Raw genomic sequence first — 27,005 nt, 5'->3', positions numbered from 1 at the left:
GCCGTCCCTAATTTAGCAGTGTAAGACTAGAGGGAAGGCAGATAGTCATCACCACCCACCGCCAACTCTTACCGTCACATTATAACACCCCCACGGCTGAAAGGGCGAGCATGTTGGTGCGACTGGGATTCGAATCTACGACCCTCAGATTACGAGTCGAACGCCTTAACTCACCTGGCTATGCCGGGCCTTTGCTTGCTTGAATAATAAGATTTTATATGATAGAAATTTTAGACCTTTTAAAATTTAAATATCTTTTAATTTATTTATTTTTTAATTTCCAGTAGAATAGAAAAAATATCCCATATAAAATATTTTGCATGAACCTCTTACACATTAGTTGTGGATGAAATAATTTTTTCTACATAATAACAATTTTTTTTTGCTCTTTGGCAGGATGTTACAGAGGGGGAAAAAAGAGCCATGAAGTTCACTATTCCAAGAATTTGACCACTGACCACTCAAGCAATTGCTACTTCTGCATGGTGGACTTTTCTAAACGTCAGGCTGGCAAGAATGCATCTGCTATCATGTATCCGGACCTTCCGTCATCCATCACCCCAGAGCCACACTGCCCGTAGCATCCTGTACCCACTCCGCCAGAGAGAAAGCAGCCATCCTCAGAAGAGAGCAGCAAATCAGAAGAGGATGTAGACTTTGAAGATGCAGATTACAATTTCAAAGGTGCAGCTGGTAAGAAAAACCCATATTACCCCAACCAAAGAGACCACAATGACTTGAAAATGTGCAAATTTGTGCAATTTTTTTGTGGAATGTAGAAGGGTGGTGGTAAATGCCTTCACTAGATATTTCCTGCGGGCACTGAGGTAAGTTTGTTGTTTGTTTGTTTTTTGAATTTCGCACAAAGCTACTCGAGGGCTATCTGTGCTAGCCGTCCCTAATTTAGCAGTGTAAGATTAGAGGGAAGGTAGCTAGTCATCACCACCCACCGCAAACTCTTGGGCTACTCTTTTACTAACGGATAGTAGGATTGACCGTTACATTATAACGCCCCCACGGCTGAAAGGGCGATCATGTTTGGCGCTTTCTAAATTGAAGCTAAACGTTTTAAAATAACTTTTCAGCGTTAATAAATATAATGTAAGGTTATTGAAACTATAACAGTATTTTTTTTTAATCCACTCAAGCTGTGGAAAGAAAATCATATAAAGTTATTCTGGAAAAAAAAGACAAATAATTCCTATTCAGGAAGCTGTTAACACGCTACTAAGTTACCTTTAACGCCCACAGTAACAAACACGTGATAGACACAAAGTGTCTCCACTATTATTTACGCATTCGTTTCTACGAGGCACGTGAGTAGGATGTTGGGCGAGGGTGAACAGGCGCGCTAATCAAGAAACTACTTGGGGAAGCAAGTGGTTTATTTATTCTGGGACCTTAACTACTGCACAAACCGTACTGCCCATTAACTGTAAAAAAGCCGTTATTGTATACAGTCAGGAATAATGCTATCAATCAGCGGTTAAAGTGTTAAAATTATAATAGCTATTAACATTTTTATTCCTTCGAATTCTTCCTTTTTGTATGTATTTTCGCTAATGGTGATTTTGTATTTGCATGAATTTGTGTATGTGTGTGTATCTGTCAATAGGAAATATTTTGGTTTCTTACATTTTTTGCTTAAATCTCACATTTACGCTTTCGGTCTTTCGGTTAATTTACTGTAGCAAAATTATCACATATGCGCACGAGTCTACGAAACTTATTCGTAAATTTGTATTATTTTGTGTGTTCAATACACATGACATTATTTTATTAATCATATATGCATACATATATCCGCCTCTTCCTAGATGAAATATAAAACAGTTCTCGAAACAAGACGTGTTTAACTGAAAGAGCGGTTTGCAGTATACAAACAAATAAGTAAAAGAACGTGCACGCGTATTTGAGTCCGTTGAAATTCCAAATATTTATGTTTAACTAATTCATCTAATGTACGACAGATAGGTCATCGATTGAACAGGCTTCATTGAAACAGTTCGAATATGTGGGTCAAAGATATTCTAGAAATAACAATAAAGGGCAAAGTTTGAAATACATCGGATGAAAATCTCCGGATTCAACAGTAAAGGGCGTGTAACAGTTATTGAAACACTACGTCTAATGCAGTGGTTCTTAACCTTGTGGGAGGTACTGAACCCCGGAAGTTTCGTAATTGCATTCATTGAACCCTTCGTAACTGGAAAAATAAAATATGATTTTCTCAAATTCAAAACATAAGTAGATATTTTATTAGTGCACAAAATGAACCATGCATCAGTTGCACACAATATCACTGTGTTAAAAGAACAAAACCAACAAAACATGAATTTCACACAAAAACATAACTCAATGAATATTTACTGCAAATCAATGTGACTTTTACCGTTGCCTTTCAGAGACAAGTTCAGAAATGTGCGGCTTCACCTTGGCAAGTGCCATTCTCATATCATTTTCGCAACTAAGTCTGTTCCTTTTCTTCGTTTTTATGTCTACCATCCTCGAAAAGGATTGCTTGCAAAGATACGTTGTAACAAACGGTATGAGTATCTCAAGGGCTTTCTTAGCAATAAGAAGATACGCTACGATTTGGTGACATCAAAATGTTGAGAGCGTTGTTGTTCTGAAATGTTGCTGTTGAACCTGGCTCTGCTGTAGTTCAATGATTTCGTCGAGGTATTCATCATTGACATCTGCTGTCGCAACACTAAACGTGAACGGCTGTCTCACCCATGCTTGATATAACTCTCTGGTGGGGAAGTATCCGTCGAGAGACTTTGTGAGCTCATCTAAGTGCATGGAAATTGCTTGCTTCAGTTCTCCAGGTACAAAAATGTCTCCGATTTCAGACACATCTTCGATCTTACTTACACAGTCGTCCAGCAGGGGAAAGTTTGCGAAGTTATCATTCTCTATTCGTCGTTTCCATAATGGTAGGTTTTTTTTGAAAAGCCTTCAGGTTTTCTTCCTCTTCGATGATGTTGATTCCACCGCCCTGCACCTGTTGATTGAGATGATTGAAAGCATTGAAGATATCGGCCATGTACGCCAAAATGAAAATGAACTCAGATTTTTCGAAGCAATCTGGATGACAATGTTGACACTCTCGCAAAAACAGGGTTAATTCCACACGCTTGGCAAAACACGATTCAGCACCTTTCCTTGAGATAACCACCGAACGTTAGAATGGTACAAAAGTACCTCGAATTCAGAGCCCATTTCATTACACAGCTCTTTGAAGATCCGGTGCTTCAGGGTACTATTTCACACAAAGTTCACACATTCCACTACAATTTTTAATACTTCTGTCAGTTTTGAAGGCGACGATTTTGTTGCCAATGCATACCTGAGCAGAACACAATGCGTTACAATGATGTGTGGTGCATCAGCTTTCACCAGCGCACCAAAACCAGAGTTTCGTCCCAGTATGATTGGAGCTCAGTCCGAACAAACTGCATAAACCATATCCCACAAAAGATCGTTGTCTCTGAAGAAGTCATCCACAAGTTTCTTCATGTTGGCTGCCTTAGTTGTTGTTGTAAGAGGCTTACAAAATAAAAAATCTTTTATCTCGTCCTTCTTCACATAGCACACGAATACAACAAGCTGGTCTGTGGTCTCGTCGAGTTGAATTTTGGCTGAATTTTGCTGGGCTTGAAATCAGATCTGCAACTACTTGAGCCAAGATGTCATCGCTCATGTCATCTATTCTGCTGCTGATGGTGTCATTTGATAGAGGAATTTGGGATAACATATTTTCAGCAGCTTTTCCCAGCATGATATTCTCCATCTTCAATGCAGGTGGTTTTACGAGTGCTTCACCAATGGTGTGTGGTTTGCCCTGCTTTGCGATCAAGTACGCAACTTCGTATGATGCTGTGAGGATGGGTACAAAGCCTTTTCATCGAACCTGGCTCTCATTACCTTGAATTCAGCAAGCGTTGTGTTCTTGTATTTCCCATCTCCATGCAGCTTTAGGGAGTGTTCTCTTAGTGTTGCCGATGCTGGACTAGAATTGCTCAACTTGACATTGCAAATCATGCATTGAGGACGCTGACTCCCATCATGTTCCGTTATACACGTGAATCCATATTGTACGTATTCGTCCGACCACTTTCTGTTTTTGCTTGACATAGTTAGTATGAAGGAATTGAAAGATTAGAAAAAAATCACAAATGACACACAATTACTACAGTCACAAGTCGACTGCTAAGCACACAAAATTCCCTGCAGCACAGATATTAAGGCAAAGTGATGTGACGTGATCAGCTGCAGCCAATGATGGCCAAGTGGAGCATGACGTCACGAAACATACGAGTAGGGTGAATGGAAGGGACACACACACAGTGTGTGTGTCTTGACCTCCGCTGAACCCCTGAGACTGACTCACCGAACCCCTGGGGTTCGATTAAACCCAGGTTAAGAACCACTGGTCAAACGGAATCAGCGGAGACGAGTGTAATGAAGAGAGAGGAAGTGAAACCACCTCCACAAACGACATAAAACATGATAAAATGACGAAAGACAAACAAATATAAACGTAAATGTTATTAATGCAGAACAAACTTTAATACAGAATAGAACATGACTAAACTTTTAGGGCAAGCACTGACCTCAGATCAGTTCCAAGGTTGTGTTATTATTACCTATTTCGAAACAAAATGAAAGAATGAAATTATTTTGTAAAATGCTTAAGAAAAGTGATACGATGCTGTAACCAGTTACTTGAAAATATCACAAATCATCTTCATTTTTTTTTTAACATAATTACCTAGAAAACCAAACCATGAATTAAAATGTTCACTTGTGTCCACTACTGCTGCTCAACTTCATGGACTTTGAAAAGTACTTAGAAATGAAATAAAATGCAAATCTCAATTAAAGAAGATAACCCGTAAGGGCAAACAAAAGTAAAGTGAAATACGATGTTAAATCAAACAGATAGTAAACCCAAATTAAATGTTAGGCACTGAACACAAACTTTAGAGAGAAATTAAAGTCATTCATTAATTCAGATAAAGAGATTTTAAAGCACAGAGAAATCAAACCAGAAGCAATATAAAAATGAATACACTTGGATATGCATACATAATTAAATGAAATATGTTTGATTAATTTTGAATTTCGTTCAAAGCTACTCGAAGGCTATATGAATTAGCCGTCTCTAATTTAGAAGTGATAGACCAGAGAGGGAGGGTAACTGGCCAACTACTAACGCCGGCTAAGGCTGCTCTTTTACCAAGGAATAGTGGGATTGATTTTATCGTTATAATGCCCCGACGGCTGAAAAGGCGAATATTTTGAGTAACAGGGACTCCAACTCACGACCTGAAATTTGAGATTAGAGTGCCCTAAAAACCGAGTCATGAGATAAAAAATAAAATTTGGAAAATTGTTCATGAGTGAAATGAAACAAAATACTTTACAGTATGCAAAGATATTTATAAAATAATTTAAAATCCAATACATGAAAAAAATCAAACTGTGCCTCAAATTAAAGAGATTCATTTACAGAACAGAAAATAGTATAGCATAAAAAAACAGTTACAAAACAGAAGATACTGTAGTAAATAATACAGAAGCACAGATAGAAATATTTATATTTTTCACAGAAGCTCACGAAAGGGTCCTCCAATGCTATGGTGGATAAGTTGTCATCCTAGTGCTTCTTGAAGGACTTTTCTGATTTTCTGTAAGACATTTTAAACCAAGTCAATTGTGGGTCTTTGAATATTACTCTAAGACATTTTAAACCAAGTTCATTGCGGGTCTTTGTAAATAACTATGAGAAATCTTAAACCAAGCTGAGAGAGGGTTTTTGTTCTGTAATCCATCTTAAACCACGTTCGTTGAATGTCTTTGTAAATTACAGTAAGATATCTTAAACCAAGTTACTCGATAGTCTTTGTATATTACTGTACGATATCTTAAATCAAGCTCATTGAAGGTCTTTAACTATTACTATAAACATCTTAAAACAACTTCATTGAATATGTTTATATATTACTGTGAAGTATCGTAAACCAATTTAGTTGAGGGTATTCGAATATTACTATAAGATATATTATACCAAATTCCTTGAAAGTATTTTTATAACGCTGTAAGTTATCTTAAACCAAGTTCATTGGAGGTCTTTGTATATTATTCTAAGACATCTTAAACCTAGTTCATTGCGAGTCTTCGAATATTACTGTAAGGTATCTTAAACCAAGTTTATTGAGGGAATCTAAATTTTACTGTTAGACATCTGAAGCAGATTCATTGAAGGTTTTTATGCATTACAGTATGACATCTTAAACTAAGTTCATTGAGGGTCTTTTTTGTATTACTGTAAGTCATTTTAAACCAAGTTCACTGAGAGTCTTTTTATATTAACGTGAGACACTTTAAATCAAGTTTATTGAAGGTCTTTGGATATTACTGTAAGATATCTTAAACCAAGTTCATTTAAGGTCCTTGTACGATACTATATGGCATATTAAACCAAGTTCATTGATAGTCTGTGTATATTACTGTAAGACATTTTAAATCAAGTTCATTGAGGGTCTTCACATACACTTGTAAGACTTCTTAATCCAAGTTTATTGAAGGTCTTTGTATATTACTGTAAGACATCGTAGACCAAGTACGTTGGAAGTGTTTGGATATTGCTATAAGACGTCTTGAACGAAGTTCATTGAAGGTATTTATATTTTATTGTAAGACGTCTTGAACGAAGTTCATTGAAGGTACTTATTTTACTGTAAGACGTCTTAAACCAAGTTCATTGAGGGTATTTGTATATTATTGTAAGACATCTTAACCCATGTTCCTCGATAATTTTGTGTATTACTGTTCGACGTCTTAAATCAAGATCATTGAAATTCTTTAGATATTACTGTAAACAATTTAAAACAAGTTAATTGAATGTGTTTGAATACTACTGTAAGACATCTTAAAACAACCTTATTGCAGGGCTTTGAATACTACTTTAATACATTTTAAGCCAAGCTCATTGAAGGTCTTTGTATATTACTCTAAGACATCTTAAAGCATGTTCATTGAGGGATTTTGTAAATTACTGTAACACATTTTAAGCAAAGTTCGTCGAAGGTCCTTTTATATTACTATAAGACATCTTAAACTTAGTTCATTGAGGATTTTAGTATATTAATGTAAGACATCTTAGATCAAGTTAATATTAGAAATTATTGTAAAACATCTTAAATGAAGTTCATTGAAGGTCTATATATATTACCTTAAGACATCTTATACCAAATTCATTGAAAGAGTTTGGATATTACTGTAAGACACCTTAAACGAAGTTCATTGCGGGTATTCGGATATTACTGTAGGATATTTTAAACCAAGTTTATTGAAGGCTTCTGTATATTACTGTAACTCATCTTAAACAAAGTTCTTTGGAAGTGTTTGTATATTACTGTAAGACATCGTAGACCAAGTACGTTGGAAGTGTTTGGATATTGCTATAAGACGTCTTGAACGAAGTTCATTGAAGGTATTTATATTTTATTGTAAGACGTCTTGAACGAAGTTCATTGAAGGTACTTATTTTACTGTAAGACGTCTTAAACCAAGTTCATTGAGGGTATTTGTATATTATTGTAAGACATCTTAACCCATGTTCCTCGATAATTTTGTGTATTACTGTTCGACGTCTTAAATCAAGATCATTGAAATTCTTTAGATATTACTGTAAACAATTTAAAACAAGTTAATTGAATGTGTTTGAATACTACTGTAAGACATCTTAAAACAACCTTATTGCAGGGCTTTGAATACTACTTTAATACATTTTAAGCCAAGCTCATTGAAGGTCTTTGTATATTACTCTAAGACATCTTAAAGCATGTTCATTGAGGGATTTTGTAAATTACTGTAACACATTTTAAGCAAAGTTCGTCGAAGGTCCTTTTATATTACTATAAGACATCTTAAACTTAGTTCATTGAGGATTTTAGTATATTAATGTAAGACATCTTAGATCAAGTTAATATTAGAAATTATTGTAAAACATCTTAAATGAAGTTCATTGAAGGTCTATATATATTACCTTAAGACATCTTATACCAAATTCATTGAAAGAGTTTGGATATTACTGTAAGACACCTTAAACGAAGTTCATTGCGGGTATTCGGATATTACTGTAGGATATTTTAAACCAAGTTTATTGAAGGCTTCTGTATATTACTGTAACTCATCTTAAACAAAGTTCTTTGGAAGTGTTTGTATATTACTGTAAGACATCTTAAAACAAATTCATTGAAAGTCTGTACATTATTGTTAAACATCTTAAACCAAGTTCATTGAGGGTTTTTATATATTGCGATAATACTTTATAAACGTCTTTGTATACTACTGTATTATATATTTAACCAAGTTTATTGAAGGTCTTTTGATATTACTACAGAACATCTTAAACCAAATTCATTGAAACTCTTTGTATAATACTGTAAGACATCTTATACCAAGTTCTTTGAAAGTCTATCGATATTACTGTAAAACATCTTAATCGAATTTCATGGCTCATTGAATACGTTTCTGCTTTGAAATACATACCCCGTGTTTGTTTGTTTTTTTTGTCCAAATAGCTTACCTTGGTGTAGTGGTGGTGGTACCTATTACTGTCTCATATACCTCTGCAGCTGTCACAAGCTTAAAATTCCAAAAGAATGTTACAGCAGTGCATTATTTTGCTCTGAATATAAATTTGATTTTTTTTTTTCCTTACGCCATTTGCATGTAGAAATCAAGTTTCAACAGTCGGGAACTTCCGATGTTAAGCAGATATTGGAAAATCTCCACATGTAAAATTAAATATTTTATAAATTCAAACCAATTATAAAAATATGCCTGATTAGAAAATACGAATAGTATTTCTAGCAGTAATAAAATATTATGATACGAACAGACTAACAGGTGTTGTGAAAATTTTATTGATGTTTCACTGATACCTGGGCGCTATATAATTTTTCTACGTTGAGCTAACGATAAAAAAAAATTAGTTTATTCGTACGAAACCTTTCTTATCGTTTTGGAAAAAGAATGAAATTTCATTCGCTATAGCTTCTATATTATTATAAGCCAATTTTTATTTTAAAAAGTAAGTTTACATAATTACGTAAACATACTTTTCATTATTTATCTAGATAACAAAATACAAGTTATGAAGGTTTTTGTTATATGCACTTGTGAAATAATGTTCAATACACTCTTGTTGACGAATATATATATCTATATATAGATCAATTAATCAACACCACATAATGCAAATTATAACATCTTTTGAACACTATATATTGCAGTTCTTAACTGCTTACAAAAACAGACTTTTCACCTTGTGATTTACATAGTTTCAACGTAATGTGTAAGTAAATAACACTCTCATGTGTAAGTTTAACAATACAGTTTAAGAAGTCATAATACTTTGTGCCTTTTAGTGGCACAGCAGTATGTCTCCGGACTCACATAGCTAGAAACCGGGTTTCGATACCCGTGGTGGACAAAGTGCAGGTAGATCAATGTATAGCTTTGAGTTAATTCCAATCAAACAAGCATAATGCGTTTTAAATGGTGTTTACTTATACTGTTTGTTGTGTTATAATATGTGTTGTATGGTGTTTAACAATACTGTTTAAGAAGTCACGACACACGCTAGATGGTGTTTAACAATTCTGTTTCCTTCGTATTATAAAGAGCTTTTCTAGCAACATGGGCTCAAGTCAAGTCTCCAGTAAGCTTCCTACCCATTCGTTTTAGAGGCGATCTTCATCATATAGTTCCACGAGGAAACTCAGAGATATAATAAGCTTATGATCATCGGACATTAATATTCATCAAGAGTTTTCACTCGGGACAATTTGAGCTAGTATCATCTTGTAGGAGCCGAGACCAAACAACAACTGTTCAGTGATCTGGTTGGTAGATGTTTTGATCTTCCTTTAATAAAGACTTTTTTTTTCATAAGTTTGAAAAATCTTCCAGAAAACATTCACAGAATTTCTTTTCGTATTTAGAGAATTGGACAAATGCGACTTCTTATAAACGTGAGATTTATACCTTTTGCACAAAACGGGAAAAGGAAATTTATTGGAAGAAAAAGAATAAAAACAAATTTGATTAGAACCCAGTTGCTTCTATAAAAGCCTCTATGGCCCGGCGTGGCTAAGTGTGGTAAGGCGTTCGACTCGTAATCCGAGGTTCGCGGGTTCGAATCCCGGTCGCACCAAACATGCTCGCCCTTTTAGCCGTTGGGGTGTCATAATGTGACGGTCAATCCCACTATTCGTTGGTAAAAGAGTAGCCCAAGAATTGGCTGTGGGTGGTGATGACTAGCTTCCTTCCCTCTAGTCTTACACTGCTAAATTAGGGACGGCTATCGCAGATAGCCCTCGAGTAGATTTGCGCGAAATTATAAACAAACAAACAAACATAAGCCTCTATCGGCTCTTCTAACTTTATAAAACTTCTTTTCGTTTTGGTTAACTGGAAACTTTATGATGTCTGACACGGAACACTCTGAAACCTTATATTTACTTTGTTCAACATCGTCATGACTCACACGGACTCTGTTAATTACCTCTAATGCTAATTTTCCTGATGATACATCAGGTTAACAACATAGAGAAAATGGGGTTTACCTGACGCTCCATAGTTAATCTAATTTGGACGATATGAATAAGGTTTGTTTTGTTTTTTTACTTTCAATTATATTTTCCATTTTCACAAACAATATATCTACATACATCTACTAGTTCTGAGTGTTTTTCAGCTATTTATGAATCAGAGTTGATTAAATTGAGTTGGGAATTCTGCCCATTATCAATTAAAACAAAAGGCTTAATTTACTCTAAATTATACGAAAGTGAGATTTTTCCACATAGAAGAAGTGCGTTTTAGTGCCTTCTAGTGATTGATATTAGAGATTAAACCTAATTATTTAGTGCATACTAATAATTGATATCGGAAATTAAATGTAATTTTTTAAGATTTCAATAAAAAAAAGTCTGATTGAACGAGTTCATTATCCATTTTGTTCGTTTACTTTTGTAAACCTAAACAATTATACATGTATTTTTAATCAACTTCTACTGGCAAGAAACCTAACAGCTCAGGACAATTCTTGATGACGAGAAACCTACTTGAATACATTGGGATTATCAGTGGTGGGCACAGCACAGATCTAGAGTTAACAACAAAGAAACAAACAAATGCAGGACAAGAAACGGATTGATTACTAATGATCAAATAGAAGTGATAACTCTTTGAGCCTCTCAGTTTATCTTATTGCGTTGCCCAGTATGTCAAGATTAAAATAATGAGCACAAAACACTCTTTATAACTGAGTCAAAAGTGTACTTTTGGTGACAGCCGAATACAAACTATATGAATAATGCAACGCTGTGAAGTATGTCTGTTTCGGTGAGGGCAAGTACAAATTTTTTTTAATTTTTATACCTGATAAATGTACCCAAAGCCATAACCCACCTTGTGATATAAGATATTTTGGCGACAAAGGATTGGAAGGTGATATCTGATCTACCGACTAAATCAGAAACTGTTACATCAATGTTAGTACTCTTGCCAAATACTTTACAAAGGAAGTTTCTCTCATCATACTTAAAATCTAGTCATTTCGAACATCAAGGATTGTGATTGGATGATACCGTCAACAAAACTGATTTAGAAGCTCTAATGAGTAAATAGGCCTGGCATGGCCAAGCGCGTAAGGCGTGCAACTCGTAATCCGAGGGTCGCGGGTTCGCGCCCGCGTCGCGCTAAACATGCTCGCCTTCCCAGCCGTGGGGGCGTTATAATGATACGGTCAATCCTACTATTCGTTGGTACAAGAGTAGCCCAAGAGTTGGCGGTGGGTGGTGATGACTAACTGCCTTCCCTCTTGTCTTACACTGCTAAATTAGGGACGGCTCGGTGCAGTGGACTAACAACCTACTCACTTAAATACTTGTTGAAGAATCCGCAAGCGATTGCGGCCCTATTTTCCTTGATGGAATCTAATGGTGATAACTAACTAACTAATGAGTAAATAAATTATATTATTCAAATACATAAAGATAATCTTTTTTTTAATCAATTTATTTTTGGAGTGGATTATTTGTAAACGAATGTTTATCGTGTTCCGATTATACAGTACATATAATATTTAGCTTAACTGCACACTCGCACACATAACAATGGAAATTTCTGTAAATTACATAAATTAATTTTATTACTGAAATGTTGTGAATAATCTTTTAGCATTTGTTTTGTTTGTTTTGGAATTTCGCACAAAGCTACTCGAGTGCTATCTGTGCTAGCCCTCCCTAATTTAGCAGTGTAAGACTAGAGGGAAGGCAGCTAGTCATCACCACCCACCGCCAACTCTTGGGCTACTCTTTTACCAACGAATAGTGGGATTGACCGTCACATTATACACCCCCACGGCTGGGAGGGCGAGCATGTTTAGCGCGACGCGGGCGCGAACCCGCGACCCTCGGATTATGAGTCGCACGCCTTACGCGCTTGGCCATGCCAGGCCAATCTTTTAGCAATACTAATAACAAATTACGAGAGGAAACAGGTTTAAACTGTATTCGCATAACAGAAATAATCTAATGTTTTCTTTGGGATCTATTATATTCTTGTAATATTTTTCTAGTCTTTCAGAGTTGTATTGAAATAGTTTCGATTATCTTCACGATATTTACGATACAAAGGTTTTTGCTTCTGTCGAATCTCTTCCGTATAATCCAGTTCCAAAGCCGTCATCTTCCTACAGGTGTCATTGTCCTTTCTCGGCTTCAGTTTCGTTACTTTTAAGTTTAAATATGAAGTTTTCTTAGCATCCCCGGTTTTAATAAGTAATTCAGTTCCTTTCACGCAGAACTTCATCCATTCTTCTCTTCTCTTCCGGAGTTCTTGTATTTCAATAGCAAGTCTCTCTTCACCAAACTTGCGAATTCTTTCAGCTAATCTTTCTTTAAAAAAATCGTACATAACTTGGTCACTGAAATTTATACTCCGTAAGCGATAACGAACATCTGAGGGTAAAGATTTAACAAATTTTTCATGTCTAGCATTAAGTTTAAAAAACACCACGTCATCAGTTTCCCAACCCAACATATTTTTTAAAAGAACCAAAGACTCGTCAAGCTGTTCGGTAATTAGAACCAAATCGAATTGTTTGTCCAGTATGTAAGCATATGTACTGACTTGAACTGGATCTTTGAAATTATTTGGATTCATCCCTAAATCGAATGACATTTGATTTATCCCAAGTCCCGCAAGGGCTTGACTTCTCACTTCTATCTCTTCATCTGACATATTTATGCCAAATGAAATCAACGGTCTGCGATATAGAGCTTCTAGGTTACAGTAAGAATATAGAGATTCAAACACATCAACTGGATCCCTGAGTACAGTAATGAATATAGAATCTTCTGGCATCGCTCGTCTGAGCTCATCATAATTAAACTGCGTGTGGTGTGCGAATATGTTATAATGACGTTTACTGGGGGGATCAGGAATCATACTGTGGTGAAAAGACGGAGGGTGGCCGAAGAAGTTCCCTCTCGCTGGCAAGGCTAAGAGCAGACCATGTTCATCAGCGAACCTCATCAACATATTCTGTATACTGGAGCTAGCTGTTTTATGTGTCTTTAGAAACACAATATTTGTTTTCTTTTGGACGAAACTTGGAATTCCAACTGGAAAAACGATATTTTCTGCCCTGAAGGTATTTAGAATATATATTAACATGATTATAAAAATATGTATACGTATGTTGTCATGTTTATAAAAATATGTATATATATCTCTTCATGATTACAAAAACACACACACACATATATATTATCATGATTATACAAATATGTTGAAACGTGATTTACTTTATTGTCTTTACATAGCCCAACTAAGTAGTTTCAATTAAGCCTATTAGTTTTAGTATCTCAGATATTGATATGGATATAAAGTTTCAGGTTGAAATAACTCATTGAAGAGAACAGTAAGATATAAATTCGGACAGAAAGATAAACAGCCTGTAGCCACGGCCCTTAGAATTCCTTCAGGCAGAATTATAGTAAATTAATCTGATACCCCGTTTCCCTCTTCTTTATTAGCTATATTTTTCTGCGCCAGCAATACCAGCATGGGGCACGCTTATACCAGATTCATGTTTATTACTCATCAAGATATCTAACAGCCTACCCTCAAGTGGAAATTATTTTAGGTAGGATCAGAGTAAATTATTCTATGAGATCTTGGGCGCATTCAAATACGTCAATCGAAAGGATTTGATCTATTTACTCCAAAACTGCAAGTAGTTCTGAAATCGGTCAACAGATGAGGAAGCTATAAACTAAAAGTTTGTACTTGAAAAGAAACAACAAAATAAACTCGGGTCCGTTATGTCACAGCTCCGAAAAACCAAATATCATTGCATTATTGGAGTCAAGAGTGCCTTATAAAAGTGACGTTCAACTCCCAATGCTAAATTACAGTACCCATGACTTGACAGTGTTGACTAGATAGATATCTATTCACTTGTCTGTTTCTTCAAAATTAGGGACAGCTAGCGAGATAGCCTGCAGTAAAGTAGCTTCATGTGAAATTACACAAACACTAACAGCATAACACTCAATTTTATCATGAATCGAAACAAAACCTTAAAATGAAACACTTCTTTATCATTAATTAAATTTAAAGTACTGTTATAGCCAAGTGTTTTATTCATCTTAGATCTTTAAAAATGAGACTTAATTAAAACAATATGAACGTAACCTAGATATTTTATATTGTATCATCTCTAGTTTTTCAAGAGTTTCTTCGTCCTCTCAGGACTTAAAATGACAATGAAAACCCAAGTTATCATTTATACTACTTCATACAGACTTTAAACCTAATACCGTTCGGAATGTTTCATTTGACATTTTGAAACGAAATAACATAATTCTAGAAAGATGAAAAACTTTTGGTCATAACGGTACTTCAGTAATTAACGTACTAGTGGTCAGTGGGCTGTGGTTCCGTTTAGCTAAAAAAAAACAAAGTTTGATGAAAAAAAATCAAATTAAATTATATTATATTATATTATATTATATTATATTATATTATATTATATTATATTATATTATATTATATTATATTATATTATATTATATTATATTATATTATATTTCACCAGTAAATAACCAAATAATGTATTTCATCAAAAATTATACTTTAGCTTCTCTTTCTTAGTAAAACTACTACAAAACTTCCTTGTCGTTCAATGGAAAGAGTTAAATCATTGACAACAAATACACTTTTTTATGTATGTAACCCATCGACTGCTGATTTGCCGTCTCCTGCATTGAATGTTAAGTATATAGAGTATGGATCACACGTTTATAGCAACCGCAGTTTCATATTTAAAACTCATACGACCAATTGGCATGTTAACCACTCTTATTACAAAAAGTAATAACACAAGACTGCTTTTGAGGTCATTTTAGTTGGAGTGTTTGATGTTAAGTCACTACTCATTTCAAATTTCTGGTGTACTGAAGCCAATATACAATTTATTTTATTAAAATAGATAAAAAGAATTTCTTCGTTTGTGCGAGTGTAATTTTGACTTTTCAGACTATTATTTCATTAAAATACTTAAATCAGGAACTGTGACAGCTATTTTATTCTCAGTAATGTTTGTTGTATTGAATCGAAAACTATTACAGTTATTTCCTTCTGAGTCATGTTATTTATAGTTAAATCGGAAAGTATTACATTTATTTAGTTTTTAGTTGTGTTATTTAAAATGTCAATGTTGCAATATGTGTTCAATGATTCTTGTGTATGTGTTACACAACATCTTGTGTTACAGTAAGCAAGATATTGTATAGAACAATAACACAATGTCTTCACTACATGATTTAACTAGGAAATAGCTGTATTTTATGTTCTTCAGATGTTTGTTTGTATTTATGCACAGAACTATACATTGGACTATCCGTGATCTGGCCATCACAGGTATCGAAACCCGGCTTCTAGCACTGTATGTCCGCAGATATACTGTGTCACTTGGGTTTCTTGAGATGTACTCCGTTTGTTTACGCCTCAGAAGATTTTAGTTTGCTTTGATCGAAGCCATTATTAATTTTATGTAAGTTTTATAAGAAATTATAACGTAGCTTTTGTTAAATTTAGTTTATCGTAACTTTTCAATAACATTTAAACGTCTTAGGTGACGACGATTAAAGGAAACTCCGGATTTTAGTAAGACTTATCATTTTCTCACTAGGGATATCTTTGTAGCCGACTTCAGTAGTTCGGTGTCACACACTTAGTATCATAAAATAAAACATAGTATACGTATTGCATAGTTTCAGTTGTCCATGTAAAGTAACAGCAAACTAGATAATACTTCAAATAAAAGTTTATGATACTTTCGTTTCTTTGGTCAATTATGAATATTAAAAGTACAGCTTTAAAATTAAATATTACAAAGTACGACTTTCGAAGGTAAATATTACGAGTATGACTGAAAGTTAAATATTGTAAGCACAGCTTCGAAGGTAAATATTACAAGTACGACTTTGAAAGGTGAATGCTACAAGTATGAATATGAAAAGGAAATATTACAGGTATGAGTTTAAAAGGTAAATATTACAGGTATGGCTGTGAAAGGTAAATATTAAAAGTACGACTTTGAAAGATAAATATTACAACTAGGACTTTGAATATGGTAAATATACCAGGTATGACTTTGAAAGGTAAATATTACAAGTATGACTCTGAATAATAATTAGGTCAGTTGTTTCATATTGTATTTTGAATATATTTGATACACTTTGTAATTCCTATAAAACTAATATTTCCATTACATTGCTCTGTTCTGAAACATATATTACGATATGGTTTAACATAAAAGGTGCGTTAGTCGGTTTCTGATAATTTTCTCATTCCACTGAAAACGTTACTGTGTAATTTATACTTACTTTTTCACATACAGAGAAGAGTTTTTGGACATCAGAAAAATAACAACTAATCCATATCCTAGAAGGATAACTACCACGAAAAGAAACGATTGTACCACGCTCATTTTGTTTAATATCTTCAAACTATTTCTGTGCTCGAAATGTAGATCTTTTCCGGCTTTGTCTTTTTTTAGGATTTTCCCTTGAAATGAAACAGGTAATCAAATCATCACAGAAGTCTACGCACTAATAGATAAATAAATATTTGAAGGTTACTAAATTTAACAAATGACAAATACTGGAGCAGGAATAATGAAATATCACAAATGACAAAGATTGGAGCAAGAATAATGAAATACGGCAAATGACACAAAGAAACATAAAATCTTGGTTCTTAGATTTATATGTTTGAATAATAATAACTTTAATAGAAATTGGATGTCACTGAAGGTTATATACCACTCTTAGACACTAGTAGTTATTATCTAAGATGAAAGATGTGAATGAAAATTGAATTAAAATAACAATAAATAAAAGTAGACTATGCTTCACACTACCCATTTTGATGCTGAGGATTTACTTAAAATGTTTGATAAAACTGGGTCTTCCAAATTACTGTAAAATAAGTCCTTAGAGAAGAAAAATGTTTTCGTTTTGTGTTCCTAATTTTCGTGTCAGTGTCCTAAGTCTCTGTTATCTCCTGTTTTATAAATTATATGTGTTGTTGATATGTATCAACTTAAGATTCTCTTTCCTTTGTATCTAATACCAATTCTGTTGACAATTTAGCATCATGTTAACAGTGAATAAAATTCTTCAGTTATTAATGCGCCCAAAAAACATCGTATTCTCTTTCGTCCTTCACGACGAAAATATCGCCCGTACCACGATCCATCATTAATCATCGTCCATAATAACAGCACCCTCATCCAGTTCGTTTGTTTGAAGTTTAGCTATACAATTTTTTATCTCTTCTATGCCCACCCCATGTATCTAAACCCGGTTTCTAGCGTTGTAAGACTGCAGATATAACAATCTGTCACTGAGGACCCTCCAATTCAGATTTTAGCCTCATTTAAATACCTCAGTGTCATCTTCATTAAACATCTCACTAGGCAGGACCAGATGTCCACTCTCTCTGAGACGATCACTCCTTTCTCAATATCCTCCGTTTTCCCACAGGGACGTACAGGGTTTTTAATCCACCTACACTGTACAGAGCTCCATTAAAACCCTGGACTTCGACTCCTCTTAATATTATTCTCGGCTTGTATTTTTCGAACACCACTGCTAGGGTTTGTTTTTTTTCAATATTCCACTGCAATGTAACACTCATGGTTTATACGGCCGTATCAATCTTCCTCATGTACTGCTACACCTGCATCAGCTTCATAGTTGAAATATCAACAGGTGTTTTGTGAGTGTGTATTTTCTTTCCAAAAGTATAATATTTTCTTCTTAACACAGTGCATTCTCCACAGAATGTTTTAACATCAGCTGATTATCTCTTAAACTTCTACGTTGTATGTGAATTAATCCAGAGTTAGTGGTCAATATTGGACTTATCAACACTATACTAATGTGCATTAATCCAGAATTATTGCTTAATATTAGACTTATCAACACTATAATAATGTGCATTACTCCAGAGTTATTGGTCAATATTGGACTTATCAACACAGTGCCAATGTGCACGAAATAAATGGTTTCTGTTAAAGAAATATCTCGTCTTTTTCTTAATGTTCTTTTTAACTCTTCGACAGATTTAAGATCTATAAATGTTTATTATTTTTATATTTAATACCAGTTGATCAGTAAAGTAAGTCTACGTGTGATAACTCTTAATAACGGCCTGCCATGGCCTAGCGCGTTAAGGCGTGCGCTTCGTAATCTGAGAGTCGCGGGTTCGCGCCCGAGTCGCGCCAAACATGCTCGCCCTCCCAGCCGTGGGGGCGTTATAATGTGATGGTCAATCCCACTATTCGTTGGTAAAAGAGTAGCCCAAGAGTTGGCGGTGGGTGGTGATGACTAGCTGCCTTCCCTCTGGTCTTACACTACTAAATTAGGGACGGCTAGCACAGATAGCCCTTGAGTAGCTTTGTGCGAAATTCCAAAACAAACAAACTCTTAATAAATCCCAAGGCAGCAATACACAGTGAAACTATACAGTCTAACCATAATAAGTTTAAAACCAAGAGTATAACCTTAATTTTTACATTAGATTAATTCAAGATTGTTAGAGTTTCTAACAGAACTGGACCTAAACTTTAAACTATAACTAACTCTTCTATACATTTTCACAACAAAACGTCGTCACATCACATTTCCTTAGAAGACTCTTCAATTCTAACTTCTATATTTAATTACAGTTAACTATTGATAAAAAAGTCTATGAATTATGAATGAAGGTCTAAGGCTCAATAAAAATTCCAACTCTTCACTCCTTGCTTTATTCAAATAGTTTTCTCTTTCCTTTTTTATAACATAATTTATAATTTTCTAACACTATTTATTGCATTTATATAATTGTTATCATACTAAAGATTGATTTCTTCGTTATTATCATAGATTTGCTGACGATAGAATATGAGTAATTCCTAAACGTTCGTTAAAAAAGTTTACATTTGTTGTCGTGGTTCTGCTATTCATTATCTGGCTTTGTTTCTCACCAAATGTACCAAAGGCTTAAACATCCTTATTTTCAGCTGTGTTCGAAGTACAAACATTGTCAGTTTCTATAGTTCACATAGACTAAAATTCTTATGCTGATGGACGAACAGTAACTGATAATGAAACACACAAAAATGAAATCTTCCAAAAGAAACGGAAACTGCATTGGTTATCCAATGAGAAGTTTGCCAGAAAGGCTAAAGGTTAATGAAGGAAACTGGTAGCATCAATCCACTAGAGAGATAAATCTAGAATATAATGTGACCTAAGAACCAAATACCACTCAGTAGAAGGAACGAAGTTATGGAGGACTGTTAAAAATAGATGATAAAGGATATTCGTGAAGCATCAAGATGCACCCAATAAGAATTGAAGAGAAAGTTACATGAAGCCCACTACAAGGTCGAAGGAAAATTCTTTACTTTTCGAACACCCTGACTATTCAATTCCAAATCCCTATCCACTATGATGAAAACACGAAGTGTCAGACAGTTGGTATAGATACATATATTCTTCATATTCGTACATTTTAAAAACAAATTAAACTATATTTTTATAACTAGTAATTAGTTTGACCAACTTAATATTAATAATACTTATAAGACATACCTCTCACATTGCCTGTGTTGAAAGAAAAATTCTCAGTATACTTTGAAACACAAAAATATTATTGTGTTTCCATTAAACACCTGTAGAACAGAATCTTCACCATATGTTGATGACGCAAATGAGAGTCACAAATAGCAGGTGTTATAAAGGTACTGAGTTGTTGCGTTTGTACATATCGATATTGGCCTGCGTAGCTTACATTTATATATAGCAAACACAAACAAAACAAAGACCTATATATTTAGCATATATCTTTATCGTCTCAATATTTCACTATTAGAGGCGCTGTCGATACTACAAGTTCGCCTACAGAAGTGAAATTACAGTTGAACACCGTCACCAACTGACTACATTGATACACGAGTCTACAAATTCAGATAATATCGAAGCAATATCAAACATTCTTGAAATTAAATATCGAGTCACTAAAGTAAACAAACACACACAAAAAACTCAATATAGAAACCTTTATTTTATCAAATCTAGTAATAAACTAAAGTTTGCGCTAAACTGAGTAAAGAATGATAACGTAACAACTGTCAAGTAAAAAAGTAGAATAAATATAAATGTACGTCCGTAAGTTTATTAACGTTACGCGTTTGCTTCTGATAACCAGGGCTTCGTTAATTCATAGTTTTCTTTGTCAACTATTCCAACATTCGTCATCACGGATTCTAACATTCGAAAAATTAAGGAAACAATTAGACTTAACTATATTTTTAAATACGTGAGAGGAAGATTTTAAGTGTCATTCAACCACGTTAAAAGATATCTGTTAATGTTTCCTATGCAAGAATCATCACAGCTTTTACAGTTAGTTTGATACAACGAACAACGACTACATTTTTATAGCAATTGAAGTAATTTATTACTTGTTCCACTATTATTTATCACAGGCCTCAGCTTATGAATAGATGAAAACTCCCAGCAAAGGAGTTAAAAGCTAGCCAATAATAGATATTCGAAGGGAAAAATGTCTAAAAATTACTTATTGGGAGATATATCTCATTACATCGATAGTTTCTATACTTTTGAACAAAGTAATCACAACATTTTAGGCAATATTATATTATACTGTTTATTTTACTACAAAGTAACACAATATACTTTCTAACAAGCATAATTTACTCAATTCGTTATTGACTAATCATTTCAAATCTACACATACAATAAAAGTACAAGCTTTTCATAAAACCTTTTGATTAACGATGTTATACCAAGACTTCAAAAATAATTCTAATTATAAATAATTTCCACAACTTTATTTAAAAGTGATGCTAAACTGAATAAATTAATTCATATGCTACTTTATGGACAGAGTAATAAGCTGAAAAGTGACCACTGAAACAATATCCGATATGGTACATACATAAATATACAGCTGGCTAATAAAGTATTGACTCTTTTAACAATAAATCCTATAGCGTTTATTCCACATTATCGTTCATAAGTTTAAAGCAGTATCAGAGTTATAAAGCAAATATATCAGTTGATATAATAAACACCAGTGCTAAGGTTTATTTACGAGGCCCTAGTAAGACGAAAGTTAATCATGTTGAACATCATCCAAGTCTAACATCAGTGCATCCAGTTAATATCATGCTTATTAATTAATTCCACACTAAATACTAACTGTTCCCTGGATATCACGCGTTTTTGCTGAATGATTCATTACTCATCCAATGTCATTTACGCTTGTTTAATGCATATATTTACCACTGAGTGGCATGAACTGTCAGTTAAATAATATCATTTATGCTTGTTTAATATAAGCATTTAATACTGAGTAGCACTCACACAATATAATTTATTCTTTGTTTTTATTATGCATGTATATATACATACACACATTTAGCGTTAAATGGCATGGATTGTCACTCAAACAATGTAATTAATGTTTTTTCAATAAATATATATTTAGTATCGAAAATAAATTCATAAGACTAATAATAAGGATACCACCCTACTCTGTTGTCATAAATAAATATTTCAACACAGGTTCAGAAAAATAAAAATATTGAAGTAGCTTAATAAATTGAGATAAATCCGGTTAAAGCTTCAAGATAGCATGGCAGCACTGATACAGTTAAGAAAAAATTGAAGAATATTAAAAACTAGCATGAATTTTTGTCTGCTAATGTTTTCTAAACTGCGTGAAATACTTTACTCAGGAATTTAGATTGTATACGTCCTTTTTTGTGTTTTCAACTCTACTTATTTGCTAATTCCAGTTTCATGAAGGTCCACATACTTCTCAGCATTCATTTGGCTTCAGTTATTTGCCATTGGTGGCTACCTTTGGCCCCAAGTAATAGAACAAATAAAGCTACTTTCAAAGTTCAGATTAGTGGATCGATTATAAATGTTGATTTTTCTATCATCAGTTGTTTTATATTGCATAAGTATGTGGCTTGGACAGGCTGATAGTAAAACTAGGAAGAATAATGACAAACATAGAAGTTACGGTATCTGTGGTTACGAAGTTCGTGGTGCCAAGTGACATTTGAAGGAAATCACGTTAGAGTAAACAGATAGCAAAATTTAGATGATGCCATAGATCCTTCTACTAAAACCACCCTCCAACGATGGCCAAAAACTAGTCAAATATCTGTTGAGTAACACATAGAGCTGTCTAACACAGTTACTCTCTGATGATGACCAAACATCCAACTAAACATCTACAAACTGATACAGAGAGCTGTTTACCACAGTTACTCTCCAACGATGGTCAAACATCCAGTTAAACATCTGCAAGCTGACACATAGAACTGCCTGCCTTAGTTACTCTTCAATGATGGCCAAACATTCGATTAAACGTCTGCAAATTGATACAGAGAGCTGTTTACCACAGTTACACTCCAGTGATGGTCAAACATCCAGTTGAACATCTGCAAGTTGGCACATAGAGTTGTCTGCCACAGTTACTCTCCAGTGATGACCAAACACCATATTAAACATCTGCAAGCTGAAACATAGTACTGTTTATCACAGTTACTTTCCATTGATGACCAAATATCCAGTTAAACTTCCAGAAGTCACTAGCTATCAATATCGTTCCTGTATTTCAGATTATATTTGAAGCGATATTCTTAAGATTTAGTCTTAAAACGTCAGTCTTATATTAATAAGATAACCTGAAACAATCCTCGATAAAAATAAAATTAAACAATATGACCATTTTTTGACAAATAAATTTTGAAAGACAACGTGTGTAATGTTTACTTTACGTTACCGTGTCGATACTTTAACGAATTTCTAGAGAAAATGGCATTTCAATATGCTTTAATTAGATCTTCATGAGATCTACAACTTTAAAGTATCACACTGAATTATCGTCTTTAAAAGTTCTCGAAAAGAATTTGAAAACTCATTCTGATTTACTTGAGAGACGCAAGTTAAGTTTATCAATAGAGGAAACAAGTAAAGCCACATCCGAATCAATGATGGTTTACCAAGTCTGTTTGAAAACTATCCCGCTTGTAATAATTGTCTTGTCCTTTGGAAGGAGGTCACGGGCTCGAATCCTAGTCACCAAGTATGCTCGCCCTTTCAGTCATGGGGAAGTTGTAATTTCACAGTCAATTCTATTATTCACTAGAAAAAGAGTAGGCCAAGAGTAGTTGGGTAGTGTTGACTAGCAGCCTTCCATCTAATCTATCACTGTTAAATTAGGGAATGATAGCGAACATAGCCCTTGCGTATCTTTGCATGAAGTTCAAAACAAAACAAAACAAGCCTTTGGAAAATGTTTTAATGTCACTTAGGGAAAACTATAGGTACGATCCATGCAATAGCAACGAATGAGATATCTTTATACCTGCATACAGGTAGCAAGCTAAATCATACACCAAAATGTTATTCCAAGAACAGTAAGGTGTTTTATATTATACTGTTTGTTATGTTTCACACTGTGACAGCTTTATAAAAAAAATCAAATCTTCGCGATTTATTTGGAGTCTGTGCAGATTTTTGTTATAAAAATTTCATTTCACTATCATTATGCTAATATCTCCTGTGCCCTCTGTTACAAATATACATCACTTCCGTTACTGTCGTGTATGACCTATATTACACAAAATTAAATGTTAACTCCTTTATGTTCTGAAAGATGTTGAACTGTGTTTTCTTTACGTCTAATACGCTGCAATGCCTTTACGTATTAAGAACAGATATTAATTATATTTAATGCACTAAAATTCGTTTAACGCTTTTACCTTCCCCATTCAGAAATCTAAGCACGGAAAATATAGTAATATATTCTTTATAACTTTTTTCTCCATTATTATACCAATTTGATATGCTTCAAAAAATGGTTTCTTTTGAAAATACATCTATTTAATTTAGTAGTGTGTCCAGACCAAAAATAAGACTCACACGAGAGCTGCTGTGCGAACTGTTACCATGAAAGTGTGTGATTGATTAACTTGCATATTAGAAACGTAGATGTTGCTATCTTAAAAAATACCTGAACAGTAAAACACTCACAGGATGTGTTTCTTATATGTCTTTTCCCATCGTATCCATCATACTAGGTCTGTTGATAAATGAAGCTAGTGTGAGCCTCATCTGGTCCAGACATACAGTTCACTTTATATTGCGTTTATAATATTCTATTATGTTATTTGCACCGTAACATTTGTGTACTGAAAGGAAAGCACCGTGTACTAGTTTTACCTTTGGTACCATTTTCATGACCTCTCACTTTGACCGCATTTCATCCATTTCATCGACAATCTCAAGTGTTCCTCTGAACCATATTAAAACTAAAACAAAGGAAAAGAAAAACTTCACTGACGTTTAAGGGTGACGATAAAAACAGAAAATAGCACCAGAAATATGTTGTTGGTAGCATAAAAAATTGTATTATTGGTTGCACCAAAAATATACTGTCGCTTGCAATAAAAATATGTGTCGTTGGTTGCATGAAAAATGTATTGTTGGTTGCATCAAACAATGTATGGTTGATTGCACCCAAAGTGTACTGTTGGTTGCTTCTAAAATGTATTATTGGTTGTTGTTTTTTTTCGTTTTTTTTAAACAAATTATCACAAAAACATCAGCTAAGAAAATCACATTAGTACTGCTTTATGTTTTTAGTGCATTACCTGAGCTTGGGTCTTTTCTTATTTATGGCAATGATATTGACAGGGCAGGGGAAACTAGTAAAATTTAATGATGACGCTTCTTAAACTTTTGGGTATTCCTAACTGTACTGAAGTCGTTCAGGTGACACGGAGAGACATGGATCAAGTTTTTATTTCCATCAGTCTCGTAACACCACTTGGTGCCGCAACTGTAAGCCCCTCTCGTAGCATCCCAACCGTTTTAACACAAAGTGAATCACATTTTTTTCTACAATAGAGTAGTCCAAGATTTCGCGGTGGGTGGTGGTGACTAGTTGCTTTCCCTCTAGTCTTACACTGCTAAATTAGGAACGGCTAGCACAGATAGCCCTCGTGTAACTTTGCCCGAAATTGAAAAAAACAAAAAACAATCGTTAATGTGATAAGATATCAACTTTTACGGCTTTTTATATAAATATCTCCCAAATTAATTATAAGAGTGGGTTGCCAAAAACGTATTGGAATGTCCTTTTCATACTTTTCTTGTAAGGGTCTGATTTCCAAATGGATTATCTATAAATTCTTGCCACGTCCATTTAGCCTACTTGAATTAATTATTTATTTTTGTTCTTCGTGATGAAACTCTATCTCATCATTATCATAAATTTATTAATATTTTCAGCATTTCATACATATCTGTGATATTATCTTGTCAAGAAACAGCATTTATTCACCTACCCTTTCAGGCTTCTACTTCCTTGCCTTGGTAAATTAAAATGTATCTAGGTGATTCCGGACACAAGGGCATTGCAACCAACACAAAAATTGATGGAACAGCTGTCGTGCCTGAAAAAGAACGACAATAGACCAATTACTGCATATGCACTGACACTGTGAACAACATAATAAAAAAATATATTTGGAACAACTGTCATCACTCAGAAAGGTCAATAATGGACCAGTTATTCTAAATAATAGGCGTGTTCGTTAATGTAACGAGGTTAGATCTCAGTGCTGTCACTGTTCGATTAGTGACGTGAGAGTCGATTTATGGGTGTTTGGTCGTGTTTGTGACCTGGGAGGGTCAAGTGCTATGAGGACCTCTTTCTCTAATGGCCAGCTTAATGTTTGTTCTTGACCAGGTTTCGGGTCTTGTTGATTTGTAACTTTTGGAAGGTCAGATGTACCCTATACCACTTTTTACAATAATCATCTAAACATTTGCTCTTGACTAGGTTTCAGGTATGGTTGGTTTGTATATTTAGAAGGGTTAGATGTACCATGCACCTCCTTCTCCCTCTGTACGATGTTAGCTGCTTTTCCGGGAAAATATTAATGTTTTCTACAAGAGAAACAAAGATTGAGCTGGGTATCCTCACCTATTTCAAGGCCATGTCTATGTTGTCCAAATAGGGATTTAAAATAACATTTAATATGTCTAAAAAACCTTCTATTTATTAGTTTTATGCAAAAGTTCTATATATCTTGAACAGTTCCAGATATATTCGTACATATTTTTCTATAGTTTTAGTTTGCACTAAGACCGTTGCATTATAAAAAGCATTTTCAGTGCTCAGTAGTTAAGTAAAACTAATGATATGGTGTAATTCTAGCAACATGTGGCATTAAGTTAAGTTTGTTTGTAATAAATATGTTAATTAGGGAGAATTCCTTGGGATTTTTTTTAATCATGCATCCATAA

At 34.1% G+C, this 27,005-nt stretch overlaps 1 protein-coding gene across 4 annotated transcripts; it reads right to left on the bottom strand.

Moving 5' to 3' along the window:
• Positions 1-1,980: 1,980 nt before the first annotated feature.
• On the bottom strand, positions 1,981-20,352 carry LOC143237999 (galactosylceramide sulfotransferase-like). 4 transcript variants are annotated; one of them, XR_013020369.1, is made up of 3 exons: positions 18,045-18,342; positions 16,983-17,163; positions 1,981-5,696 (listed from the first exon to the last, which is right to left on the bottom strand). XR_013020369.1 is itself a non-coding variant. In XM_076477856.1 (3 exons), exons 2-3 carry the CDS (start codon positions 17,084-17,086, stop codon positions 12,661-12,663), a joined length of 1,179 nt encoding a protein of 392 aa, XP_076333971.1. In that variant the 5' UTR covers positions 17,087-17,163; positions 20,241-20,352; the 3' UTR covers positions 12,031-12,660. The 4 variants fall into 4 exon arrangements, 3 of the variants coding, with proteins under 3 accessions (XP_076333971.1, XP_076333972.1, XP_076333973.1); XM_076477856.1 differs by lacking the exons at positions 1,981-5,696; positions 18,045-18,342 and adding exons at positions 12,031-13,735; positions 20,241-20,352; XM_076477857.1 differs by lacking the exon at positions 1,981-5,696 and adding an exon at positions 12,031-13,735 and having other exon boundaries at positions 18,045-18,192.
• Between the last annotated feature and the right edge of the window lie 6,653 nt (positions 20,353-27,005).

The sequence above is a fragment of the Tachypleus tridentatus genome, chromosome 13 (genome assembly GCF_004210375.1).
Source record: "Tachypleus tridentatus isolate NWPU-2018 chromosome 13, ASM421037v1, whole genome shotgun sequence".
In the NCBI taxonomy this organism is placed as follows: Eukaryota; Metazoa; Arthropoda; class Merostomata; order Xiphosura; family Limulidae; genus Tachypleus; species Tachypleus tridentatus.
This window is presented reverse-complemented; position numbering and strand designations above follow the sequence as displayed.